At 41.0% G+C, this 22909-nt stretch overlaps 1 protein-coding gene across 2 annotated transcripts in view; it reads left to right on the top strand.

The window, feature by feature from the left end:
- The first annotated feature begins 3598 nt into the window (after positions 1-3598).
- PDCD2L (programmed cell death 2 like) overlaps positions 3599-22909 on the top strand; it is a 29599-nt gene continuing 10288 nt past the window's right edge. Inside the window, exons 1-6 of one of the 2 annotated variants that reach the window (XM_027079372.1) lie at positions 3599-3734; positions 3848-4014; positions 4126-4186; positions 5468-5841; positions 6743-6853; positions 11690-11838. In XM_027079372.1, coding sequence (XP_026935173.1) covers positions 3627-3734; positions 3848-4014; positions 4126-4186; positions 5468-5841; positions 6743-6853; positions 11690-11838 — 970 coding nt within the window. In that variant the 5' untranslated portion in view covers positions 3599-3626. The remainder of the gene's footprint in view (positions 3735-3847; positions 4015-4125; positions 4187-5467; positions 5842-6742; positions 6854-11689; positions 11839-22909) is intronic. The other variant, XM_027079373.1, reaches the window with a different exon arrangement.

Raw genomic sequence — 22909 nt, forward strand, 5'->3', positions numbered from 1 at the left:
TTGTATTTTTTATTCCTATAAAGAGAAGACAAACTGCACCCATGAATGCTCAAAGAAAGGAATACCCTGACTGTAGAAAGTGACCATACAGGTACAAACGTCCACTTAAAATAAATAATAGAAATTGTCAGCACTTCTCATCTTCCTATTGGTGAAGTGGAAATTGTTTATTTTTTAATTCCAAAAGTGAATGCCCACTTCTCTCCCACTTTTGTAGAGGTGATAGAAAGATGTTCTTCAACAGTCAAGCTCTGTTGAAGCCCCTGCTGACTCCCCTCCTTTCTTATTTTTTTTGCGGGAGGGGGCGCCTCACGGCATATGGGATCTCAGTTCCCCGGCCAGGAATCAAACCTGTGCCCGCTTCAGTGGAAGCATGGAGTCCTAACCACTGGACCGCCAGGGAATTCCCCCACCTCCTTTCTTAATATAGCTGACGAAAAGTGAGCTATATTCCCATCAGAGGCACTTCCTCTATTACAAAAGAGCAAGCACACAAGTCTGTAGAGAGGAAACTTCTAGGTGGCAGACCCTCTCAGGCTAGCTTGTCTTCACATGAATGATCTTTTAGCAGTGGGCCCACTGAGTTCCTCTTGGCCAGCTGCCAAGTCTCATGTCTTCCCTTAGGCGGGAGCACCTGGCATATATATGTCAGTCGGCCATGTGTCCCTTGGCCCTGACTTGTTCTGCTCATCACTGCCACTGTCATCACTTACAGCTTCCACTTATCCTGTGGCTGCCAGTTGTTGCAAGTCTTGAGCAGTACATTAGAGTTCTGCAGAGGAACAGAACCAATAGGATATATCTATGTATCTCTATACAGATATATGAGGAGATTTATTATGGGAGCTGGCACACATCATTATGGAGGCTGAGAAATCCCACGATATGCTGTCTGCAAGCTGGAGACTGAGGAAAGCCAGGGCCATAATTCAGTTTGAGTCTGAAGGCCTGAAAACTAAGAGGCCACTGGTGGGAGGCCCAGAGTCTACAGGCTTGAGAGCCAGGAGCTCTGATGTCCAAGGGCAGGAGAAGATGGATGTCCCAGCTCAAGAAGAGAAAGAATTCACCCTTTCTCCACCTTTTTGTTCTCTTCAAGCTCTCATCAGATTGGATGATGCCCACCCACATTGTTGAGGGCAGATTTTTACTCAGTTTACTGATTCAAATGCTATTCTCTTCTGAAGCACCCTCACAGATAATCCTAGAAAAAACGTTTTACCAGCTGTCTGGGCATCCCTTAGCCCGGTTAAGTTGACACGTAAAACTAACCATCACAAGCAGCCCTTCAGGTGAGACTGAAGCAGCTTTCAACATCTTCATTCTGTACTTCCTCAAATACAAACTGTATCACAATTTGATGATTTGTGTGAGTTTGTCAGGAGGTCCAAACCCTACGAAATCCTGAATTAAGTCAGACACTTCAAGTCTCACACACGCAAGCACTCCTTACGTTGTTCCAAGGACTCCACGATAATGTCAGTGTCAAATTCGTTGTTAAATTGCTTCTGAAATTCCAAAATGGGGCAGCAGTTAACATCTTGAACATTCCTCTTAAGTAATAAGGCTTCATGCTGCCATCACACTTTGATCAAGAGGCTGTAATAGGTTATATTAGGATGTAAACAGATGACATGTTGGAGAGAGCTCAGTAACTGTTGGAGGAAATCTTGCTGTGTTAGCAAGAATAAGATTTGTTTTTTTTTAATTTTTGGCTGCACCACGGGGCATACAGGATTTTATTAGTTCCCTAACCAGGGATCATACCGGTGCCCCCTACAGTGGAAGCATGGCGTCTTAACCACTGGACCGCCAGGGAAGTCCCCAAGAAGAATTTTGAAGTTTGTTTCTTCTTGCAATAATTTAGAAATGTATCCTGGGAAACATTAGCTAAAATAACAAGTATCTACCAAGTCATCCAGCCTCTTTGGCTAGACCTGAAGTGAACAGCAAGACTGGACTTCACAGCACCTTTAAAGCCATCAGATTGGCAGTGATAAACCAGAAGTAAACTGGTTTCACCTCCAGGTCCTCGCTGGGGCTGGAGCCAAACATCAGGAGGCACCTGTGTCCTCTTTTTTTTTTTTTAACTATTTATTTTGGCTGTGCCAGGTCTTAGTTGCTGCATGCGGGATCTTCATTGTGGCATGTAGGCTTCTTAGTTGCGGCATTCAGACTTCTTAGTTGTGGCATGCGAACTCTTTAGTTGCAGCATGCATGTGGGATCTATTTCCCCCACCAGGGATTGAACCCAGGCCTCCTGCACTGGAAGCACAGAGTCTTACCTACTGGAACACAGGGGAAGTCACTTTCTTTTTCTTTTTTTTTCTCTTTTTTTTTTACATACCATGGTATGAAGCCTGAAATAGTGCTTCTGCAACATGCTCTTTTAAGTCCGGTTTATTGAGGTATAATTTACATATAGTAAAATTCATCTTCCTTTGGTGTACAGTTCTGAGTTTTGACAAATGTATACAGTCATGTAACAAGCACAAGTGAGATATACAGCATTTTCATCACTCCAACAAGTTCCTGGCACCTTTTGTGGTCAACCTCTGCCCCCTAAACCCCTAAACCCAAACCTTGGCAACCATCCATTTGATTACAAAAAGTTCACCTTTTCCAGAATGTGGCCTTTTGTGTCTGGCTTCTTTCACTTAGCACGATGTTTTTGAAATTCACCTATATGTGCCACAGGCATTTAAAAAACTTTATTACTGAAAATTTCGAACATATAAAAGTCAAATAGCATAGAGACCACCCTGTGCCTGACACCAAATTTGAACAATTATCAACCCAGGGCCCATTTAATTTCATCTACAGTCCCGCCCATCATGTAGCAAATCCCAGATATATCATTTCATCTACAGGCATTTCGATGTGTCTTCTCTAAAAATTTAGGGCTTTCTTGCGGGGGAAGGGATAAATTGGGAGACTGGGATTGACATATACACACTGCTATATATAAAATAGATAACTAATAAGAACCTACTGTACAGCACAGGGAACCCTACTCAATAGTGGCCTATGTGGGAAAAGCATCTTAAAAAAAAAAAAGAGTGGATATATGTATATGTATAACTGACTCACTTTGCTGTACACCTGAAACTAACATTGTAAGTCAACTATACTCCAATAAAAATTTTAAAAATAATTTAGAAAATAAATAAATAAAAATTTAGGACTTTGTGTTTTTGTTTTTTGGGGGAGGGGCTTGTTAACGACAGTACTATTATCCAACTTACTTTATTTTATTTATTTATTTTTCACGCACCGAATGGCATGCGGGATCTTAGTTCCCCCATCCGGGATCCAATCCGCGCCCCCTGCAGTGGACGCGCGTAGCCCTAACCATTGGACCGCCAGAGATGTCCCATATCCCACTTATTTTAGATAAAACTTTTTGGTAAGACTAGTTCATGGTAGAGGGTGCCAACTTCCTTTAGCAGCGCGCACTACGAGCCAAAAAGCCTTGCCGCTCCGGGATCTCCCCCGGGTTCCAAACTGTATCCCCGGAAACGGTCTGAAGGGGGCGGGGCCGTCTCTCAGGCGTAGGCAGTGCGCGTGCACAGAGAGGCGCACCCTCTCGGCTGCCGTAGTTCGCCTCTTCGCTTGGGCGCCTCGTCGTCATGGCGGCCGTTCGGAAGCCGGTGCTGCTCGGGCTTCGCGATACTGCGGTGCACTGCTGCCCCACGGGGCTGGGCGCCTGGACCACGAGCAAGCTGGGCGGCATTCCGGTGAGGTGGGGCGTCGGAGCCGGGGTCGGCGGGTGCTGGTGAGGGCTACGGGGTGAGGGAGTGGGCGAGGTCTCGGGTAAGAGTCAGGGTCTGAGTGCCTCCCTTGCCCTCAGGACGCCCTGCCCGCCGTGGCAGCGCCGAGGCCAGTGTGTGAACTTTGCAGGCAGCCGCTTGTCCTGGTCGTGCAGGTGTACTGCCCGCTGGAAGGCTCCCCCTTTCATCGGCTCCTGCACGTGTTCGCTTGCCCCCGCCCGGGGTGCGCTAGCGGCAGGGCGCGCAGGTAGGCGGGAGCGGGGGTGGGGGGCCAGCCCCCGGCGCACCCGGAGGGGACTGGTCAGTCGGCTGGCAGTCGGCTATGGACCCTTCACCGCAGTTTTTCTTTACTATGAAGTTGGAAGGTGTTCCGCTCCCAGTGCCTGCAAACGCGAGAGAAAGAGACGCAGGACGCTCAGGTAAAGCGCTTGTGACTATCATATTATGATCTGCTGTAATTTGAGGGTATTTTCCAGAGTTTCGGTTAAGACAAACTTTAAGCCATGTTCTTTGAAGTACTTTGGAATGGTTTCAGCTTTTTTTTATGTTTAGTTTTTATTACTTTTTCTTATTAGTCATCCATTTTATAGCCATCAATGTATACATGTCAATCCCAATCTCCCAATTCATCACACCACCATTTGCTTTTTTTTTGAACCGTAAAATGGTACTTCCTTAACGTCTTGTTAGTTGTTTTAATTATGCACTGAAGGTATGGAAGCACATAGCTTACTGATTTTTCTGTTTGGGAAAAAGTATGAGTGTGTACATACATATGTGTGTGTTTATAGTAAATATACTTACTGTGATAAGTATATGTGTATGTAACATATTTAATACGACAAAACTCGAATTTATTAAATTAAAAAAATCTGGCAAGTTGGTAGCTGCAGAACAAAATTCAGCTTCCCTTTGCCTGTGAATGCTGCTTTATATATACACTGAATTCTTAATGTGTGCCAAGCACAGTACTAGCAGTACTCGGAATAAAAAGGTGGTGTCTGCCTATATTTGTCAGGGTTCAATTGCAGATAATAGAAAAGCACTTTGACTTTTTAAAGCTGAGACAGACTTAAAATTAGGTTTTTACTAACTTATTTGGATAGCCTGGAGGAGATGACTCCAGGAGTGAGCTCCGGAACCACACCTCAGAACTGGCCTGTCAAGGAGCTGCTAACCTCTCTTGCAGTCAGGAAACTGAGATGTGTTCCGGTGAATGGAAGCTGCCCTGTTCAGAACTGTTGACTCCAGAGCCTTGCTGTCTCCATCTACAGATCAGCTACCTTTTTTTTCATGGCTCTTCTTTCCACTTCACTCTGTCTCAAGTTTGTGTCTCCCTCTAGACACAGACAGACCCCCTGATCACACCTAGGACCCCAGGTGCTTAGGAGTCTGGGAAATGTAGTTCTTTCTTACCATGTGCAATACATGAAGCACAACTGAAAGAGATGTTGAAGAAACCACTGTACTGCATTTGCCATGGTGCCCCTGAAAAGGAAACGCAATATTTGTCACCTCCAACCTGCTTTTGAGTAAATGGGGTCCAGGAAGTTGAATCAGAGTGTGCCAGAGTGGAGGGCGGGGGGTGCTGGTGTTAAGGCTCCCTCAGGAAGGTGAAGGGATGGGTGGCTCAGGAAGCCAAGGGAGTAGGTGAGATCACCCAAGTGTGCTTGAACCACATTCACTGGATATTTTTCCAGAAACAGGAAAATGGCCTCACAGCTGAGGATTGGTGTGAAGGTGCAGATGACTGGGGAAGTGACAGGGAGGAGGCGCCTCCACCACAGGTTATCTCAGATTTTGGAAATGATTCCAGCCGTGCCAAAGACAGAGACTGGACTGCCCAGCTCCAAGACCTCCGCCTGCAGGATACTGTCCCGGGTGCTGCTCTTCCTGTGCCTCCCGGGGAAGGGATGGCCTTGCATTCCGTGCTGCCACAGTTCCTGCCCTACTACATCTGTGTTGTTGATGAGGATGACTACAGAGACTGTGTCAGTCTAGATCATGCTCAGAGCCTTCTGAGGGAGTATCAACAGAGAGAGGGAATTGACATGGAACACTTGCTTTCCCAAAGGTGAGAGTGCGTACTGCTGAGCGTGAGAGGTGATTTGATCAGGAAGCCACCACAGTAGGTACCCTTTGGTTTTACCCTCGTATCTGGGGAAACTTTTTCAGGCAGCACTTGTGTGTGTAGGACCTTTCTGCTTCATGCCTCTCAGATGAGAAAGGGAGACAGACAAGGGGATCTTACCAGCCACCCTTGAGTTAGCTTGAAAACACTTTGTTCTGTTTATAGGGACCCTCAGGAAAGTGAACAAACGAGTTAGGGATACCAAGTATTTACACAAGATGGGTTTACTAGCTCTTTAACTTTTCTGTTTTTAAGTGTATAACAGAGACAGGTAAGTTAGAAAAATGCCATTTGTTTATTGACTCTTGCCTGTGGCTCAAGAACTGGCCTAGGACCTCAGAGACCCTCCCAGAGCCTCAATTCTCCCCTGTAAAATGGGGGTGATACTGATATCTGGGTGGTGTATCGCTTCACATGGTTTTTGGAGTTAAGTGTGAGACTAGGTCTTGAAAGGCTTTATAAACCAAAACCCTCTAAAGTTTGAAGTAAGAATAATCACTTTGCTGTTATAATAGAATTACAGTAGGATATATGGGGAGTTGACCTGGTTCCTTACCAGAGCTGTATCATTTGTAAGCTTTTTCAGAATACTGTTGGGGTGTGTGAAGAAGTGTTGGTGTTTGAAAATAATCCATAATGGAGAAAGAAATGGAGAGAGTGAGTGGACATAATGACTTTTTAAATTGCAAATAATTATCCAGAGTTGAAAATGGCGAGGAAGCAGGGCTTGAGAGAAGGGTAGCGGGGGGGGTTACTGCTGTTCAGTATAATTTTCAGTATATTTCTAAATACTGTAATTCTCTGGATATATACAGGCAAAAGTGTTTTTTGTTTCTCTTTTTAGTCTTTCTAGTGATGGTGATGAAAAATATGAGAAGACCATAATTAAAAGTGGAGATAAGATGTTTTACAAATTCATGAAGAGAATTGCTGCTTGTCAAGAGCAGATTTTGAGGTAAAGGCACATTTTTTTACATTGTTTTTCTTGATTGTAAAAGTAATGTATATAGGGCTTCCCTGGTGGCGCAGTGGTTGAGAGTCCGCCTGCCGATGCAGGGGACATGGGTTCGTGCCCCGGTACGGGATGGTCCCACATGCCGTGGAGCGGCTGGGCCCGTGAGCCATGGCCACTGAGCCTGCGCATCCGGAGCCTGTGCTCCACAACAGGAGAGGCCACAACAGTGAGAGGCCCGCGTACCACAAAAAAAAAAAAAAAAGAAAAGAAAAGAAAATACTTTTAAAACCACCACCAGGCTAGGTCTCTCACTTCAATCACTCTTGTACTTTAATTTCAGTTCTTATTTCATTTTGGGGAAAATTTCCTGTTTCATCATTGAGTATTGTTTTTCATCCATTTGTTGAGTTCTTTATTTTGGACACCAATTATCCTTATAGTAGTTATATTTATCAACCTTCCATAGATATCACCTTCTCTCTAATTGCTTTGTCTTTTTCATTCACTAGATTTTCACAACTCTTTTAACCACGTCAGTACTTCGATTTTCAGCCAAGTCTATTATTTCTAAATTTATTCAATATGTAATGTGTGGCTTGGTTTCTTTAGCAATTCAATTTCCCTTGGCCTCTCATAGTTACTTCATTTTCTCAACTTTGAGCTCTTGGGTTTCACTGAATGTATTTTCTTTCAAAGTTCTTCTATATCTTGAAAACTCTGCTGGGAATTATGTGTTCTCAGTTTATGTTTTCTTCCAGATATGGTTCCTGGCTCATTTTTGTTTGTACTATTCATTTCTTTAATTTTACTGATTACAGGAGTGGAATGCCACTTTGCATCTAGCTCATGCCTGAAGGGGGCAACTCTGTTTAGACCACCAGTTTTCTCCAAAACGGTGTGTGGGCTTTCTTACTGATTTTCTGTCTATCTCATATCAGAGGTCTGCTCTTTTCCCCTTCTCCAAGCATATTTTTCATTTCTTCTACTTTTCTGTAGTGAAGTGGGGTGGGGATATGGTTCTGTAAGACTAGATGCTATCTACTAGAACACCTGGGTTTCACTTTGACTTCTCAGATAGTGTAAAATGTCTTACATGTTGGGAGATCCCATTTTAATGGGGAAGAAATTGCCCTTGACCTCTTTATCATTACTGTAACTAGTCAACAACTTTTGCTTCTGAGAGGCAATTCCTAATTCCCTGCATCATCACCCCACCACACCCAGTTCTCTGGCCAACAGCTCTACAGCAGAAGATACAGATTCTTTTCCTATTTGCTTCTTTCCAGATTCAAGATCATTACTGCAATTCTCAGGATTTTGTGGGCTAATCAGTATATTTTGAAGAGGTGAAAGAAGAAGGCTGTATGGTTAGAACTCACACTAAACCATTCCAGAAATTTCTCTACCTTCCTCTGTGAAAAGTAAATTAATTACAAAAATAAATATTTAAATACATGTGAGGTACCCAGACCTGTATTAGACATTTAGTGATATTATGTCCTGAGCTGCCACTCTTGAGTTTTATGGTATTAAGTTCCTTTCCTTATTTCAATGCTGATGGAAGGGATTTTCTTTTTAATACTTGTTTTTTTCTATTTTATTTGTGGCTGACTTTTACCTTTTATATTCATCATATCAGGTATTAGGGGAGAAAGACCATTTGATTTTAGTCTGTCCACTTTATCTGGACCCATTTTTCCAAGTTTTCCCTATGTCATTATTTTTATATACTATAACCTGCTGGGTATGTCATTTCCTCTGAGGCCTCTCTGACATCCTACTTATAATAGCTATGTTTTATTTTCCTCATTTATCACTTGTGGAAATCATACAACATGTCTATTTATTTTTAACCTCCCTCACTAGAAAGCTAAAGCTATAAAAACACGGACTTTGTGTCATTTCCTGCTGCACCTGCAGCATCTAAAATAGACCCAATAAATATTTGCTGGATGAATGAATACGTTCACTGCATCCTTCTAAACATGCTGTAAAGTAGGTATTAGGCCCATTTTACAGAAGAGAAAATAAAGGTAAAGTCATCTGCCCAAGGCCAAGTCTTCTAAGACCTAAACCAAGGTTCTTTTCAACCATACCACATTTGAAAAGGTGTTGGCTCCACCAAATACCTACTATACATGGGCACTATGTTTTGCATGAGAGTTATATACTGTCCTTACCACCAAAGAATTTACAGAAATTAGGTGATTCAGTAGACCCTTGTCCTAAGATGATGAAGAATAGATAAATATGCCAGTGCTATTAAGAGATCGTAGGGCTTCCCTGGTGGCGCAGTGGTTGAGAGTCCGCCTGCCGATGCAGGGGACACGGGTTCGTGCCCCAGTCCGGGAAGATCCCACATGCCACAGAGCGGCTGGGCCCGTGAGCCATGGCCGCTGAGCCTGCGTGTCCGGAGCCTGTGCTCTGCAACGGGAGAGACCACACAGTGAGAGAGGCCCGTGTACGGCAAAAAAAAAAAAAAAAGATCCTAGGGAATTCCCTGGCGGTCCAGTGGTTAGGACTCTGCACTTTCACTGCCGAGGGCCCGGGTTCGATCCCTGGTTGGGGAATTAAGATCCCACAAGCCACGCAGCATGGCCAATTAAAAAAAAACAAAACGAAAAGATCCTAACAGATCTCGGCTTCCCCAAAACATAGCATAGTGGATTTCAAACAACAGCCAGTATTTACGTATATTTTACGGAGTATTTGCCTCATCACCTCATTTGATTCTCACAGGAATCCTATGAAATAGGTAGTTGTATCATCATCCTCACGTTAGAGATGAGGCACTGAGGATAAGAAAGGTTAAGTGACTTGCCCACGGACCCACAGGTAGAAATGGAAGACCTGGGCGATGAACTTCCAAGACGTATGATTCAATATCCTATGAGCACTTGTTACTTACTACAAAGTATTATGTCTTCAATATATGAAACTTACAAAGTAGAACGCACAGGGGAAATAAAATCAAAACTATTATAACTAACAAAGATTTAATTACAAAGATGGAAGTCAAACTGATAAGGACACACTCTGTAGTTCAAGAAAAATCAAGACCCCACACCCCAGATAACAGCCTCCTAAACCCCCATCTCAAGAATAGCATCAACACTCACCCAGTTTCACAAGCCAGAAGCTCAAAACCACTTCTGTTGCCTTTTTTTACTCTCATATCCAAGGGTCACCAAGAACTGCCATAAAAATATCCCACAGGAACTTCCCTGGTGGTCCAGCGGGGAAGACTCCGCACTCCCAATGCAGGGGGCCCGGGTTCCATCCCTACTCAGGGAACTAAGATCCCACATGCATGCTGCAACTAAGAGCCTGCATTGCCACAACTAAGAAGCCTGCAAGCTGCAACTAAGAGTCCACATGCTGCAACTAAGAAGCCTGCGTGCTACAGCTAAGCCCACGTGCTGCAACTTAACATGCTGCAACAAAGATACCGCGGGCCGCAACTAAGACCCAGTGCAGCCTAAATAAATAAATAAATATTTTTTTTAAAGAAAGAAAAGAGAAAAATTATAAATATTCTATGACCCCAATTATTGTTTTTAAAAAATACACAAAACCGGGCTTCCCTGGTGGCGCAGTGGTTGAGAGTCCGCCTGCCGATGCAGGGGACACGGGTTCCTGCCCCGATCTGGGAGGATCCCACATGCCACGGAGCAGCTGGGCCTGTGAGCCATGGCTGCCGAGCCTGCGTGTCCGGAGCCTGTGCTCCGCAACGGGAGAGGCCACAAAAGAGAGAGGCCCCCGTACAAAAAAAAAAAAAAAAAATGCAAAACCTACTTACATGTGTGCATCCAAATGCATAAAAAATAAGTGAACTTAATAAAAATCTTAGCTTCATGGTTTGAGGAATACTGTAGATTTTGGTTTTCTTGTTATACTTTCCTGTGTTTCCCAAACTAATATACATTATTTTTATTTATTTATTTTTGTGGTACGCGGGCCTCTCACTGTTGTGGCCTCTCCCGTTGCGGAGCACAGGCTCCGGACGCGCAGGCTCAGCGGCCATGGCTCACGCGCCCAGCCGCTCCGCGGCACGTGGGATCTTCCCTGACCGGGGCACAAACCCGTGTCCTCTGCATCGGCAGGCGGACTCTCAACCACTGCGCCACCAGGGAAGCCCTAAAAGTATTTTCGATTAAGGTCTTACTGTATAGCGCAGGGAACTATATTCTGTATCCTGTGATAAACCATAATGGAAAATAATATGAAAAAGAACATATGTATGTATAACTGAGTCACTATGCTGTACAGTAGCAGTTAAACACAACTTTGTAAATCAACTATACTTCGGTAAAATTAAAACACATAAAGTCTGTCTGATAATTCCATCATTTTGGCTGTGGGTCTCCTGGTATTCTTTCTTTATGGGTCAATTTTTTCTGCTGCTTTGAATATCTAGTAACTTAAAAAAATTGTTTACTGGAAATTGTATGTTGAAGAACAGTAGATACCGAAGTTAATATTTATTCCTTAGGGGTGTATGCCCCTTCTTCTGTAAGGCCAGTACTGTGGGGGGCTGAGTCTTTTGAATCTGCAGTTGAGCTGAGTCTGGGCTTTGTTGCAGTTTTAGTTAGATTCAGTTCAACATTAGCTTTAGTGCCTTCATCTAGACTTGGTAACCATTGATAAGAATTCAGATATCTTCCTCTGATATACAACCTTGCAGCTAGTTTTCTGGGCCTTTGGATTTTCTTTGTTCTCTGGTTTTGCTCCGGATACTCTCCAAGAAAGAAACAAAATTTGCAAAGCGTGGTCTTAGATGTTGGAATGTGACTTGTACGTGGCCCTGATTCACGGTTCTTTATTTCGTTGCTCTAGGTATTCTTGGAGTGGAGAACCACTTTTCTTGACCTGCCCTACATCAGAAGTCACTGAGCTCCCAGCCTGCAGTCACTGTGGAATCCGAAGGATATTTGAGTTTCAGCTTATGCCAGCGCTGGTCAGCATGCTCAGAAGTGCTAATTTAGGTAATAAGCCATTCATTTATTTGAGTTTGTGGGTTTCTAGCACTAATTTGGAATTATTTTTAAAATGAAAGACTATTGTTTCATTTTTGTTTCCTTATAAAATATAAGCATATTACATAAAATTTGGGAAATTAGAATTATTATTATTTTTTAAATATTTATTTTATTTATTAATTTTATTTTTTTTGGCTGCATTGCGTCTTAGTTGCGGCACGCGGGATCTTCGTTGAGGCGTGCGGGCTTCTCTCTAGTTTGGCATGCAGATTTTCTCTCTCTAGTTGTGGAACACGGGGTCCAGAGCATGTGGGCTCTGTAGTTTGCGGCACGTGGGCTCTCTTGTTGAGGTGCGCGAGCTCAGTAGTTGTGGCGTGCAGGCTTAGTTGCCCCACAGCGAAATTAGAACTATTTTAAGAAAACTTGTGTTGCTTCCATTTGGGGCTATTGTAAAGTTACTATCAACATTTGTGTACAAGTCTTTATATGGACATAGGCTTTTCGGTAAGTATCTAGGAGAAAAATGGTTGAATTATATGGTAAGTGTGTGTTTAACTTTTTAAGACGTTGCCAAACTGTTTTCCAAAGAGGTTGTGCCACTCATATCCCAACCAGCAATACATGAGAGTTGCACATCCTTGGCAACACTTGATATGGTCCGTCTTTTTCATTTTAGCCAGTCTCACAGGTGTGTAGTGATGTCACATGGTTTTAATTTGCATTTCTCTAACAACTAATGATTTTGAGCATCTTTTCATGTGTTTATTTACCACTATATGTTTTCTTTGGTGAAGTATCTGTTCTAATCATTTTCTCTTTTTAAAAATTGGATAGTTTGTCTTCTTATTACTGAATTTTGAGAGTTTTGTATCTATTCTGGATACAAGTCCTTTAGTATATAATTTATAAATATTTTCTCCAAGTCTGTGGCTTGCCTTTTTTTATTTGTTTTTTTGGTATGGACTTTATTCTTCAGAAGCTTTCAATTTACAGAAAAATTAAGAAATAGTACATAGAGTTCCCATATACCTCACACCCAGTTTGCCCTTTATTAACATTTTACATTAATATGGTACTTTTGTTACAATTAATGAACCAGTATTAATACATTGTGAACTAAAATCCATAGTTTATTTAGATTTCCTTAATTTTTACCTGGTATCCAAGAGCCTGTCCTGGATACCACAGTGCATTTAGTTGTTGTGTCTCTTGCCTGTGATGGATTTTCAGACTTCCTCATTTTTGAAGACCTTGACGATTTTGGGGAGTACTGGTCACTTACTTTGTAAGATGCCCCCTATATTGGAATTTGTCTGATTTTTTTCTTATAATCAGAATGAGATTATGGGTTATTGAGAGGAAAATCACAGGGGTAAAATGCCATTTTCTTCATGTCACACATGATATCAAGGGTGCATCTTTATACATTGACTGTTGATGTTAGCCTTGATCGCCTGGTGTTTCAGGTTTCTCCACTTGAAAACAATTCCTTTTTCTCCCCCTAGTCAGAATAAAATGACTTGTCTTTTTATTCTCTAAACAGTGTCCTTTCAAAAAACAGTTTTTAATTTTGAAGGACAATTGATTAATTTTTTCTTGTATGGATCATGTTTTTAATGTCTTGTCTAAGAAATAATTGCCTAGCCCAAGGGCACTAGTTTTTTCCTAGTTTTATGTTTTACATTTAGATTTATGTCCATTTTGAGTTAACTTTTATATATAGTGTGAGGTATGGATCAAGTTCATTCTTTTCCATGTGAATATCCAGTTGTTTCAGCATTTATTGATAAGGATATTCTTTCTCTGCTGAATTATCTTTTACCTTTGTTGAAAATTGGTTGTCCGTATATGTATTAATTTATTTGCGTACTCTCTGTTCTGCATTCTGTTCCATTAATCTGTTTTTCTGTTTTGACACCGCTGCCACACTGTCTCAACTACTGTAGCTTTGTAGGATTTGTAATCTGGTAGTGTCAATCTTGCAGCTTTATTCTTCCTTTTCAAAGATATTTTGACTCTTCCAAGTCCTTTGCATTTCTGTGTTTTTAAGAATCAGCTTGTCAGTTTCTTTAAAAAGTAAAAGGCATTCTGGGGTTTTGATTGGGATTGCATTGATTCTCTGGATCAGTGTGGGGAGAATTGATATCTTAATGTTGAGTCTTCCAACTCATGTACATAGTATGTCTTTCCATTTATTTACGTTCTCTATAATTTCTTGCAGCAGGGTCTTATACTTTTCAATGTATAGTCTTACACATCTTTTTTCAGTTTTGTCTCTAAATATTAACTGCTTTTTTATGTTATTGTAAATGGCATTTAAAAAATTTCAATTTCGATGTTTGCTGCTAGTATATTTAAATATAATTGATTTTTTAAAAGATATGTTGTAAAATATACATACTTAAAATTTACCATTTTGTGGTCATGAAGAATCTAGGGGCAAGATGGCAGTAAAGATGCAAACCTACTGGAGAATGGACTTGAGGACATGGGGAGGGGGAAGGCTAAGCTGGGACAAAGTGAGAGAGTGGCATGGACATACACTACCAAATGTAAAATCGATAGCTAGTGGGAAGCAGCGGCATAGCACAGGGAGATCAGCTCCGTGCTTTGTGACCACCTAGAGGGGTGGGATAGGAAGGGTGGGAGGGAGGGAGACGCAAGAGGGAAGAGATATGGGGATATATGTATATGTATACCTGATTCACTTTGTTATAAAGCAGAAACTAACACACCATTGTAAAGCAATTATACTCCAATAAAGATGTTAAAAAAATTTACCATTTTAGCCATTTCTTTAAGTGTATAGTTTAGTGGCATTAAGTATATTCACAATGTCATGTAACCATCACCACTATCTATTTCCAAAACTTCTTTGTTATCCCAAACAGAAAATCTGTACCCATTAAGAATTAACTACTCGCCCACTCCCAGAAAGGAATTAACCCCCCCATTTTCTCTTCCCCTAGTTGCTGGTAACCTCTATTCTCTCTTTCTGTCTCTGTGAATTTACCTGTTCCAGATACCTCATATAAGTGGAATCATACAACATTTGTCCTTTTGTGTCTGGCGTATTTCCCTTAGCATAATGTTTTCAGGGTTTGTCCATGTTGTAGCATGTATCAAAATTACCTTCCTTTTTATAGTTCATTGTATGTATATACAAATTTTAAAAATTCTTTAACTTGATGAGGTTTCCATCCTTTAGCTATTATGAGTAATGCTGCTGTGAACAGTGGTATACAAATATCTGTTTGACTCCCTGTTTTTAGTTCTTTTGGGTATATCCTAGGAATGGCATTGCTGGGTCATTTTTAGAGCTGTAAACACATACATTGAAAACAAAGAAAAATCTCAAATCAATGACCTAACTGTTTACCTTTTAAGGAACTTGAAAAAGAAGACCAACCAACCAAAGCTCACAGAAGAAAGGAAGGAATAAAGGCTAGAGCAGAGATCTTAAAGGATAATATAAAAACAACAGAGACAAGTGTTCTAAACCAAATTTTTTGGTGTGGATTCTTTAGGCTTTTCTACATATAAGATCAGATCATCTCTATTTACTAATACATATTTTATATATATACACACACAGATGTTAGTTTTTGCCAAATGTAATGGTTTTACATGGGATGGTGGCTGATTACATTTGATCTTTATGACCATGGAGTATTCTTATGTGTATCTAAAGTACTTTTAGAATAGACATGAAAATATTCCACCTACTCATCGAATTCACAAAACATGTTTATTCATTGTACAATATTTTAAAAGGTTAGCGTGGTTTAATTTTAGAAGCAGAAATTCTGTCTCTTAAGATGATGAGTTGACCAGGGCACACGTTTGGCATAATCATATACAGTTGAGGAATAATGGCTTCTATCTCTTTGCGCAGCTGCCATAGTCACTCATGTATAGTATCTGCAATGAGGGCATTTTTATGTCAGCATTATCTTTTTCCGGTTTACCAGTAATTCCCTGAGGTACATCATATCCATTTCCTCTTTTATTTCAGCAATCAGTAAACCTTTCTTCTGTGGTTATGGAAGTGTTCTTAACATGACCATACCTTGTCATGTGACGTATTTGTTGACCATGGCCTACTTCTCTTTTACAATCAGCAACAAGGAAAGTTGTTTGCTTTTTGTATTCCCTACTGCATTTCAGATCTAACCTGATTTCTTAGGACCTTTATATATTTCTTTTGAATCGCTTGAAGCACATAAGAAGAGATCACTTTTTATCTTTACCTACATCATTAGGTGTATGGACATTATAATAACATGTAATTTTTTTTTACTACACTGAAAATCATTTCAGGCTTTGATCTTGGAGTAGTTTTTCTAAGAGGTGACTTGTTCCTGGGACAAAATATAGCAACAACTAAAATCACTTGCACGATTGTCTACTATTTTTGTTTCTTTAAATTTGTCAGTTTTGGGGGCTTCCCTGGTGGTCCAGTGGTTAAGACTCCGGTGCTTAAGGGCACGGGTTTGATCCCTCATTGGGGAAGTTCTGCAAGCTGTGGAGTGCAGCCAAAAAAAAAAAAAAATTTTGTCACTTTCTGGTAACTATCCTAGGAACCGGTGAGTTCTAGGTATTTTTTAAACAATTCTGATTAGAAAACATCAAGATGAAACACTGAATCTTTGTGGTCAGAAATTCTGTTATCATTATTCTAATATGAATATTTGAGTTGAAGATAATTTGATTTTGATCTGTTAGTGTGGAAATGTAAGTATGGAGACAAAGACAAAATAAAAACAAGCATTCTTGGGATTTCCCTGGTGGCGCAGTGGTTAAGAATCCACCTGCCAATGCAGGGGACACGGGTTCGAGCCCTGGTCCGGGAAGATCCCACATGCTGTGGAGTAACTAAGCCTGTGTGCCACAACTACTGAGCCTGCACTCTAGAGCCCACGTGCCACAACTACTGAAGCCTGCGTGCCCAGAGCCCATGCTCCACAACAAGAAAAGCCACCTCAATGAGAAGCCCATGCACTGCAATGAAGAATAGCCCCCTGTCAGATTTCCCTGGTGGTGCAGTGGTTAAGAATCCGCCTGTCAACACAGAGGACACGGGTTCAGTCTGTGGTCTGGGAAGATCCCACATGCTGTGGAGTAACTAAGCCCATGCACCACAACTACTGAGCCTGCGTTCTGGAGCCCGCGAGCCACAACTACTGAGCCCGTGCGCCACAACTACTGAGCCTGCACGCTAGAGCCTGTGTGCCACAAGTACTGAAGCCCGCGCGCTTCACCTACTGAAGCCCGTGTGCCTAGAGCCTGTGCTCTGCAACAAGAGAAGCCACTGCAATGAGAAGCCCTCACACTGCAATGAAGAGTAGCCCCCGCTTGCCCGCAACTAGAGAAAGCCCACGTGTAGCGATGAAGACCCAATGCAGCCAAAAAAATAAAAAATAAAATTAAAAAAAAGAAAAGAAAAAGAGTAGCCCCTACTCGCTGCAACTAGAGAAAGCCCACGCACAGCAACAAAGACCCAATGCAGCCAAAAATAAAATAATAAATTAATTAATTAAATAAATTAAAAAGAAATAAACTTAAAAAAACAAGTATTCTTGGAAAAAAGATCACATCATCTGCAAGAGAGGTAATTTTATTTTTAAAATATTTATTTATTTTGGCTGTGATGGGTCTTAGCTGTAGCACACAGGATCTTTGTTGCGACATGCGGGATCTTTAGTTGCAGCATGCGGGCTTCTTAGTTGCGGCATGTGAACTCTTAGTTGTGGCATGCATGTGGGATCTAGTTCCCCGACCAGGGATCGAACCCAGGCCTCCTGCATTGGGAGCACGGAGTCTTACCGACTGGGCCACCTGGGAAGTCCCCAACAGAGATAATTTTACTTCCTTCTTTCTGATTTGTATGCCTTTTATTTTTCTTGTTCAGTCACCCTATATAGAACTTCTGTATCGAATAGAAGTTACAAAAGTAAAAGTAGGCATCCTTTACTTGTTCCTGGTCTTAGGGGAATAGCTTTTAGTTTTTCACCATTAGTATTAAGTTAGCTGTGAGTTTTTCATATGTATGGCCTTTTTCAGATTGAGGAATTTACCTTCTATTTCTAGTTTATTGAGTGATTTTTATCACTACAGAGTATTGAATTTTGTCAAATGCTTTTTTCCTGCATCAATTGAGATGATCATGGTAATTCTGTGGATTCTGTTAATGTGGTATATTATATTGATTTTGGTATGTTTAAACATCTTTCCATTCTTGGGATAAATCCCATTGGATCATAGCATATAAACCTTTTTATAAGCTCCTGGATTTGGTTTGCTAGTATTTTGTTGAGGATTTTTGCATCCGTATAAGGGACATTGGTTTGTACTTTTCTTTTAATATCTCTGTCTGGCTTTGGTATTAGGATAATACTAGCCTCAGAGAATGAATAAATAGTCCCTTCTATTCAATTTTTTGGGAGACTTAAAGTAGGATTGGTGTTTATTCTTCTTTAAATGTTTTGTAACATTTACTAGTTATATTCTCTAGTCCTTGGCTTTTCTTTATAAATTTATTTATTTTATTTATTTATCTTTGGCTGCGTTGGGTCTTTGTTGCTGTGCACGGGCTTTCTCTAGTTGCGGTGAGTGGGGACTACTCTTCATTGTGGTGCACGGGCGTGGGATCTTCCTGGACCAGGGCTTGAACCAGTGTCCCCTGCATTGGCAGGTGGATTCTTAACCATTGTGCTACCAGGGAAGCCCCTTGGCTTTTCTTTACTGGAAGGGTTTTGATTACTCATTCAATTTCCTTGCTATAGGTCTATTCAAATTTTCTGTTTCTTCTTTAGTCAGTTTTGGTAGATTGCATGTTTCTAGGAGTTTATCATTTCTTTTAGGTTATTCAATTTGTTGGTATACAACTGTTCATATTATTCTCTTATAATCTATTCTCTATAATCTATCTATTCTCTTATAATCTCTATATAATCTATTTCTATGAAATTTGTCTTAATGTTTCTACTTTTTTTTTTAAAGTAGTTATGTATTCAGTATTTTATTTATTTATTTTTGGCTGTGTTGGGTCTTCGTTTCTGTGCGAGGGCTTTCTTTAGTTGCGGCAAGCGGGGGCCACTCTTCATCGCGGTGCTCAGGCCTCTCACTATCGCGGCCTCTGTTGTTGCGGAGCACAGGCTCCAGACGCCCAGGCTCAGTAGTTGTGGCTCATGGGCCTAGTTGCTCCACGGCATGTGGGATCTTCCCAGACCAGGGCTTGAACCCGTGTCCTGTGCGTTGGCAGGCAGACTCTCAACCACGGCGCCACCAGGGAAGCCCTAATTTTTTTTTATTTTTGGCTGTGTTGGGTCTTCGTTGCTGCACGCGGGCTTTCTCTAGTTGCAGCAAGTGGGGGCTACTCTTCGTTGCGGTGTGCGGGCTTCTCATTGCGGTGGCTTCTCTTGCAGAGCACGGGCTTCAGTAGTTGTGGCACGTGGGCTCAGTAGTTGTGGCTTGAGGGCTCTAGAGTGCAGGCTCAGTAGTTGTGGCACATGGGCTTAGTTGCTCCACGGCATGTGGGATCTTCCCAGACCAGGGCTCAAACCCATGTCCCTTGCATTGGCAGGTGGATTCTTAACCACTGCGCCACCAGGGAAGTCCCAATGTTTCTACTTTCATTTTTGGTTTTAGTAATTTGAGTCTTCTCTTTTTCTTAGTCATTCTAGCTAAAGATTTGTCAATTTTGTTGATCTTTACAAAGAACAAACTTTTGGTTCTGTGGGTTTTTCTCTATTTTTATATTCTACATTTAAAAAAGAATTCTACTCTAGCCTTTATTTTTTCCTTTCTTCTGCTGGCTTTGATAGTGTGGTCTTTTTCTAGTTCCTTAAGGTATAGACCATTAAGGTCATTGACTTGAGATCTTTCTTTGTTTTTATTGTGTGTGCTTATATCTGAAAATTTCCTCTTAGCACTGCTTTCACTGCAGTTTGGTATGTTGTGCTTTCATTTTCATTTGTCTCAAGGTATTGTCTAATTTCCTTTGTGACTTCTTTTTTGACCTGTTGGTTGTTTAAAAATGTTCTGTTTATTTTTCATGTATTTGTGAATTTTCCAGTTTTTGTCCTGTTATTGATTTCTAGTTTCATTTCATTGTGATACATAAAGATACTTAGTATGAGGTAAGTCTTCTTCAATTAATTGAGACTTATGGTATATCCTAGAGATGTTCTATGTACACTTGAAAAGAATGTGGTGTTAAGTGGTGTGTTCTTTATGTGTCTGTTAGTTCCAGTTGTCAAACTATTGCATTGTCAAACCTTCTGTTTCCTTATTGATCTTCTCTCTGGTTGTTTTATTTATTATTATAAGTGAGTTAGTTTTTTGTTTGTTTGTTTTTTGCCGTACGTGGGCCTCTCACTGTTGTGACCTCTCCCGTTGCGGAGCACAGGCTCTGGACGCGCAGGCTTAGTGACCATGGCTCACGGACCCAGCCACTCCGTGGCATATGGGATCCTCCCGGACCGGGGCACGAACCCGTGTCCCCTGCATCGGCAGACGAACGTTCAATCACTGCGCCACCAGGGAAGCCCATATAAGTGAGTTATTGATGTCAAGTATTATTGTAGCACTGTCTATTTCTCTCTTTAAATCTTTCAATTTTTGCTTCACATATTTAGGGTCTCTGCACATAGAAGCTTATATGTTTATAATTATTATATTTTCTTGCCCTATTGAACCTTTTATCAACACATAATGTCCCTGTTTGTCTCTTGTAACCACTTTTTATTTGAAGTTTTGTCTAACAATAAGATAGCCAGGGCTTCCCTGTAATAGTGTAATAGGTTTGTAATACTATTCACAAAAATAATACATAAAAAACAAACAAAAAAATAAAGAAAACATTTAAAATCTTACAGTACAGTACCTTGAAAAGTACAGTAGTCCAGTACAACAGCTGGTGTACAGGGGCTGGCATCGAGTGAACAGGCAAGAGGAGTTACTGACTGGAGGAGGGAGGAGAGGTGGGAGATAATAGAGCTGAAGGATCGTCAGCAATAGGAAATGGAGGGCAATCGGCAATTTCACTCAGGCCTGATGTTGATGGAACACATGTTTGCATCTTTGAAAGTTCGCAACTTGAAGGTTCATAGGTAGGGGACTTACTGTATTTTTTAGTATTTTACTTAGTGATTACTTTGCAATTAACGTCTTAAAATTTTAACAACCTAGTTTGAATAATACCAACTTTCTTTCAATAGTATACAAACACTTCTACTTCTATATACATCTATTCTTTTCCCTTTATATTGTTAACATCACAGATTATATCTTTATACCTTGTATGTCTCTTAACATAGATTCATAATTGCTATTTTATGCATTTGCTTGTTAAATTGTATAGGAGAAAGAAGTTACAAACTAAACCAGAAGTATAATAAAGCTGTCCTTTATGAAGTTCTTTATTTTTCCTGTTTTTGAGTTACTGTCTAGTATCCTTTAATTTCAACCTGGAGAACTCCTTTTAACATTTCTTTTTTATATATATATAAATTTATTTATTTGTTTGTTTTTATTTTTGGCTATGTTGGGTCTTCGTTGCTGCGCATGGGCCTTCTCTAGTTGCAGCGAGCAGGGGCTACCCTTCATTGTGGTGTGCAGGCTTCTCATTGCGGTGGCTTCTCTTGTTGCGGAGCATGCACTCTACGTGTGCGGGCTTCAGTAGTTGTGGCACGCGGGCTCAGTAGTTGTGGTTCATGGGCTCTAGAGCGTAGGCTCAGTAGTTGTGGCGCATGGGCTTAGTTGCTCCGCGGCATGTAAAATCTTCCCAGGCCAGGGATAGAACCCGTGTACCTTGCATTGGCAGGCGGATTCTTAACCACTGTGCCACCAGGGAAGCCCCTAGCATTTCTTACAGGAAAAATCTACTGTTATGAACTCCCTCAGCTTTAAAAAAAAAAAGAAAAGAAAATCTGGTAATATCTTAATTCTCCTTCAATTTTGAAACATAGTTTTGACAGATACATAATTCTTTATTTACAGTCTTTCAGGACAAAATGTGTCATCCTATTGCCTCCTGGCTTTCATGGTTTCTGAGAAATCAACTGTTAAATCTTATTGAGGCTATGTTGTATGTAGCTAGTTACTTCTGTCTTGCTGCTTTCAAAGTTACCCTTTTGTCTTTGAGTTTTAACAGTTTGTCAATTTAACATTTGACTACCGTGTGTCTGGTGTGGATCTCTGAGTTTTTACTGCTTGAAGTTTGTTGAGCTTCTTGGATATGGTGTTGGAGCTAGTTGCTAAATGAAAGAAGGAAAATCTCTAAATGTCTTAATCGAGCTCTTACTAGATGATGAAGTATTTCACTAGACTCCAGAGTTCCAAAATAGATAGTTTCAGATAGTTCTTCCAGCTCAGAAGCTGCCTTAGTGCAAGGTCAGATTCCTAGAGCTTCCTACTCTGCCATGTTCCTTGACATTATTTCCACAATTGATTTTTGTATGCTGATCTTGTGCCCTGCAACTGTTCTGTTGATTATTTTGTTGATTACATCAGGTTTTGAACATAGACAATCATGTCGTTTGGGGATGAAGACAGTTACTTCTTCCTTTCCTTAGCAGACTGTCTTTTTTTTCTTTCCTTTTCTTCTTCTTTTTTTTTTTTTTTTTGCCTACTGCACTGACTAGAACCTCAATACAGTGTTGAATGTAAATATGAGAGCAGACATCCTTGTCATATTTCTGATCATAGGAGTAAAGCAGTCAGTCTTTAATCGTTAGGTAACTTAGTAACTTGTTAACTGTAGGTTTTTTGTAAATGCTCTCATCAGGTTGAAGAAGTGCCTGTCTAATCCTATTTTTTTTGCATTCTTTTTTTTTTCTTAACAAATTTATTTAATTATTTATTTTTGGCCACGTTGGGTCTTCGTTGCTGTGTGTGGACTTTCTCTAGTTGCGGTGAGCAGGGGCTACTCTTCGTTGCGGTGTGCGGGCTTCTCGTTGTGGTGGCTTCTTTTGTTGTGGAGCATGGGCTCTAGGCGTACAGGCCTCGGTAGCTGTGGCATGTGGGCTCAGAAGTTATGGCTTACGGGCTCTAGAGCGCAGGCTCAGTAGTTGTG

This window comes from Aethalodelphis obliquidens, unplaced genomic scaffold (assembly GCF_003676395.1).
Source record: "Aethalodelphis obliquidens isolate GAN/ISIS:26980383/991018 unplaced genomic scaffold, ASM367639v1 scaffold43, whole genome shotgun sequence".
Classification (NCBI taxonomy): domain Eukaryota; kingdom Metazoa; phylum Chordata; class Mammalia; order Artiodactyla; family Delphinidae; genus Aethalodelphis; species Aethalodelphis obliquidens.